Consider the following 4,662-nt stretch of genomic DNA (forward strand, 5'->3'; position numbering starts at 1 on the left):
ATGCATTCACCAAGCTGCTTGGACCCAGGTACACCATCCGCTACAAAAAAGGGACGGAAAACACAACCGCAAACGCTCTCTCACATGCCAACCCGGAGGAGATGCTGCTTAGTATCAGCACATGTCAGCCGACCTGGCTGGAAGATGTCGTGGCCAGCTACAACAACAACCTGCAAGCACAACGACTCCTCGAGCAGCTGGCGATCTGGGAGGACCCAAATGGGTGATTCCAGCTACAGAATGGACTGCTCCACTTTCGCAGCTGAACCTGGCTGGGCGGATCAACAAACATGCAACAACACATCATAGCAGCGTTCCACGACAGTCCAATGGGAGGCCACTCCAGCTTTCCTGTGACATATCGCCGCGTCCGAAGACTCTTTGCCTGGCCCAAAATGAAAGTGCACATCCAACAATACGTACGTTGCTCGCGCCGCTTCCCCTGGTATGGTACTGCCCCTACCCATACCACACGAATCCTGGGATCTCGTCACCATGGATTTCGTAGACGGCTTGCCTCAGCCGGGACAATACAATTGCCTTCCGGTGGTGGTTGACAAAAGAACACGCTTTGCGCATTTCTTGCCACTGGCTCACCCATATACAACTGCTAAAGTGGCCCTCCTCTACATGCAACAACTCTACAAGCTACACGGCTCCCCCGGGGGCATCGTGTCTGACTGTGACCCAATTTTTACCAGTCACTTCTGGCAGGAACTGTTTAAGTATGCAGGTACCAAGCTGAGGATGCGTACCGCTAACCACCCAAAGACTGACGGCCAGATAGAAAGGGTGAACTAGTGCATGGAGACTTATCTGTGCTACTTCGTCCAAGCATGCCCGAAGCGTTGGAGCTTTTGGGTGCCATTGGTGCGGTTTTGGTACAACTCCTCACACCACTCTGCCATCGGGATGGCACCATTCAAGGCCATGTTCGGGAGGGAGCCGAGGCACTGGGGATCACTGCATCTACTTCCTCGACGGTGCAAGCACTGCAAACGTGGCTTGAGGAATGGACAGTCATGCAAGACTTGATCCAACAACAACTTCACCGCGCTCGACAGATCATGCAAGACCAGGCGAACAAGAAACGCTCCTTCCGCCAATTCCAAGTTGGCGACCAAGTCTTCCTCTAGCTCCAGCCATTTGTTCAGTCTTCGGTGGCTCCTCGCGCCAAGCACAAGCTCGGCTACAGGTTCTACGGGCCTTTCTTGATCATTACCAAGGTCAACGACGTCGCCTACAAGCTCAAGCCGCCACCTCAAGCCACGGTACACCCTGTCTTCCACGTGTCGCAGCTCCGTCACGCGCTCCTCCCCGGCATCACCGCGTCGACGGCGCTGCCAACGAGCTCTGAAAACACGACGGTCCTGATCAAGGTGCTGGATTCAAGATGGTGCAACAAGAACAACATCCCAGAGTGGCGTTGACGGTCCAGCCCATCACATGTTGTACTTGACACGAACCCTATTCCCCTTTTCCTGTTCTTCGATTCGTGTATCCTAACTTGCGATCGCAACTTGAGTTATTCCTTTTTTTTGAACATCAGTACAGACACAAGCGCTCATATACACATGCATACACTCATCCCTATGAACGCACACACGCACACCCTACCCCTATGAGCACCTCCGGAAGGCTGAGCCGGCATATCATCTTGAGATTTACGAAGTCACCGTAGGCGCCTCGTCGTCGACGGGAACGTCTCCTCCCACTGAATGCACATCGCCGGAAATCCTGAAATAAATCCAGAAATAAATGCAAGCACCAGGATTTGAACACTGGTAGGCTGGAGATACCACAGTCCCTCTAACCATCCAACCACGGGTTGGTTCGCAACTCGAGTTATTCCCGAGACAATAGGTCGATCCACCTTGCTGTTCCCAACATAAAAGGAAAACAAAAAAGTGAAAAAACAGAAGAAAAAATGTGCCTGTGGCCTCCCGCGAGCTAGGTCGGCCTAGTCTCGCGCTCCCGCCGAGCCCATGGGCCTTGCACTTACAAGTGGGCCTCAGCAAGCCCACGTCTCAGTTCGCATTATCCCCCCCAGTCCTCGTCTCTCCGCAATGCGCACCCACCCAAACCCTACCCTTCTCGCACCAGCTATAAATTTCACCCTCTCGCTACCCTCCCCCTCTCCCGCCGCCGCCCCTCTTCTCTCCTCTGCCCACAAAACCCTAGCCGTCGCCTCACAGCTCGCCGCCGACGCAGCGAGCTCTCCCTCCACCGCCGCAACCATGGCGACCCAGATCAGCAAGAAGAAGAAGGTAAGGAACCACCTAGACCCAGCATATTCCGCCGTCCCCAGCACGATCTATCGGTGCATCAACCGATCTAACGATTTCCCGTTTGCGCTTGCGTAGTTTGTGAGCGATGGCGTTTTCTACGCCGAGCTGAACGAGATGCTGACCCGGGAGCTTGCCGAGGACGGCTACTCCGGCGTGGAGGTGCGCGTGACGCCGATGCGCACGGAGATCATCATCAGGGCCACGCGGACGCAGAACGTGCTTGGTGAGAAGGGCCGCAGGATCAGGGAGCTCACCTCCGTCGTCCAGAAGCGCTTCAACTTCCCGGAGAACGGCGTTGAGCTTTACGCCGAGAAGGTCGTCAACCGTGGCCTCTGCGCCATCGCCCAGGCCGAGTCACTCCGCTACAAGCTCCTCGGAGGCCTTGCCGTCCGCAGGTATGATAACGACCAATTCTTAAATGTTTTTCATATATGCTATTTGTAGATGCAAGGCGTTGCTAGTAAATGGTCATTGCTGTTGTGATGCACTTATCATTTGTTTAGATGCTATGGGATCTACATCAAATTCTATTTGATGTTTCAGTGTATGTTGTAGTCCTTGAAATTTGTGGTTAGCTTCATGTTTGTATGCACACTTCGTAAGGAAGTAACTATTGTTGCACCTCTGCTGTACTCTGCCCTGCTTTCTGATCGTGTTTGTGGGGCATTTGCATTGGTGCAAAACGTAAAAGCTGTTCTTTGAAGCAGTAGCGGCCAGAAAACCCTAGAGATAGATCCACAGATGGATGGCTGATGTGCTGCTTGTCTACTAGTTCTATCTCATATTTCTATGAATAGTTTCCTATAATTTATTGTCATAGATTAGTCAGCATTACACAAATATCCGGAATGCAGTGGTTATGTTGCACCTTCGTGTTGTAGCTGTGCTAGTAGGATATATAACTGGTGCAAAAGGAGAAGCTGCTCCTTTGTCACCAGCGGGTAATGACAACTGTTGATACTGATCCACAGATGAATGGCCAACCTGCTGTTTGTCTACTGATGCTATCCCTTGTTTCTTCTGTGCAATCTTGACATATTTGCTGTAATATGTGTGCCAGAACAGCTGTGCATCTATAATCTGTTCATTTCTGCTCTCTAACTATGATGATTGTGAGAATGGTTCACACAATCCTGCTTCTTTAGCAGTAGTGGCCAGACGACCGTTGAGATATATTGTTTGTCTACTAAATATATCTGGAATCTATTTCTCTTAATGATTTCTTGCTTTGTTTCAACCTAACGCTTTCTGTTGATGTTATATTTCTGCTTGTAGTTTCAATGGAATTGTTGATTTTATTGCAGGGCTTGCTATGGTGTTCTTCGCTTTGTTATGGAGAGTGGTGCTAAGGGTTGTGAGGTTAATTTCCTCTGCACATGTGATCTGACAGTTTTTATTTTGCACTTCCTATGTTTAGTTGCTGACTACTCTCTTGATTTTGTTCTAGGTCATTGTGAGTGGCAAGCTCAGGGCCCAGAGAGCCAAGTCGATGAAGTTCAAGGACGGCTACATGATCTCATCTGGTCAGCCCGTCAACGAGTACATTGATGCTGCAGTTAGGCACGTTCTTCTCAGACAGGTTTGTTTGCTGTGCTGCTTACTTCACCTTGTTTTTCCAGTTTCTCATGGAACTACATATGATTCAACATTGGCTTGGTTTTGTAGGGCGTTCTTGGTATCAAGGTGAAGATTATGCTTGACTGGGACCCCAAGGGCAAGCTTGGCCCTACCACTCCGCTGCCTGACCTCGTCACCATCCACCCCCCGAAGGAGGAGGACGAGCTGCGCCCCCCGGCTTTGGTTGAGGTCTAAAGTCCCAGTAGAGCAAGCAGACCATGAAACGTCACATCATTTTGGTCGTAGCTAGTTTTCTATCCCTGTGATAAGCGAGGGCTATGCAACGCTTGGTTACCTATCTTACTTTTTAATGGACAAAAGTTTCTGTGTAATGCTGCTATGTTAATTTCGTTTAAACTAAGTTTTGCTGAAACGAGCTATGTATTGCCTGAAACCTTTGTATGGATTGATTCTGGCCAGCTAGTGTGTTGCTGTTCCGTTTGTGCCACCTTTTTACTGTTCGAAGTGTTCTTATGCGTATATTTCATATCCCATGTCCCCACTTAAATGTTTACCCATCCACGTAAAAACTATCGATCAAACTAAAGAATTTAATTTATTCTGTGAAAAACGCTTTCTAAAAACATGAAAATTTTCTTCCTAGAAGAACCTACTATCTAAGATTGCGTTTTAATTCTTGTCTTAGATTTGTCCAAAATACGTTTGTATGAAATTGTGTTTTAATATTAGATACATCTGTATCTAGACAAATCTAAGACAAGAATTTTAAGATAGAGGAAGTACATCTATATACATC

General features: G+C 48.9%; 1 protein-coding gene and 1 non-coding gene across 2 annotated transcripts; both read left to right on the forward strand.

The window, feature by feature from the left end:
- Positions 1-2,106: 2,106 nt before the first annotated feature.
- Positions 2,107-4,353, forward strand: LOC119341217 (40S ribosomal protein S3-3). Its single transcript, XM_037613086.1, has 5 exons — positions 2,107-2,267; positions 2,364-2,683; positions 3,593-3,647; positions 3,736-3,867; positions 3,954-4,353. Exons 1-5 carry the CDS (start codon positions 2,238-2,240, stop codon positions 4,098-4,100), a joined length of 684 nt encoding a protein of 227 aa, XP_037468983.1. The 5' UTR covers positions 2,107-2,237; the 3' UTR covers positions 4,101-4,353.
- Positions 2,916-3,075, forward strand: LOC119342518. Its single transcript, XR_005165640.1, has one exon. It is a non-coding gene; the product is annotated as a small nucleolar RNA snoR143 (small nucleolar RNA).
- Positions 4,354-4,662: the final 309 nt, after the last annotated feature.

The sequence above is a fragment of the Triticum dicoccoides genome, chromosome 7B (assembly GCF_002162155.2).
Source record: "Triticum dicoccoides isolate Atlit2015 ecotype Zavitan chromosome 7B, WEW_v2.0, whole genome shotgun sequence".
Classification (NCBI taxonomy): Eukaryota; Viridiplantae; Streptophyta; class Magnoliopsida; order Poales; family Poaceae; genus Triticum; species Triticum dicoccoides.

What these genes read in the sequence shown, in the direction of transcription:
- LOC119341217 (XM_037613086.1), top strand. Translation starts at nt 2,238, where the DNA reads ATGGCGACCCAGATCAGCAAGAAGAAGAAG. An exon ending in GGAGGCCTTGCCGTCCGCAG is followed by an intron (nt 2,684 to 3,592) that starts GTATGATAACGA and finishes ATTTTATTGCAG; the next exon opens with GGCTTGCTATGGTGTTCTTC. An exon ending in GTGGTGCTAAGGGTTGTGAG is followed by an intron (nt 3,648 to 3,735) that starts GTTAATTTCCTC and finishes ATTTTGTTCTAG; the next exon opens with GTCATTGTGAGTGGCAAGCT.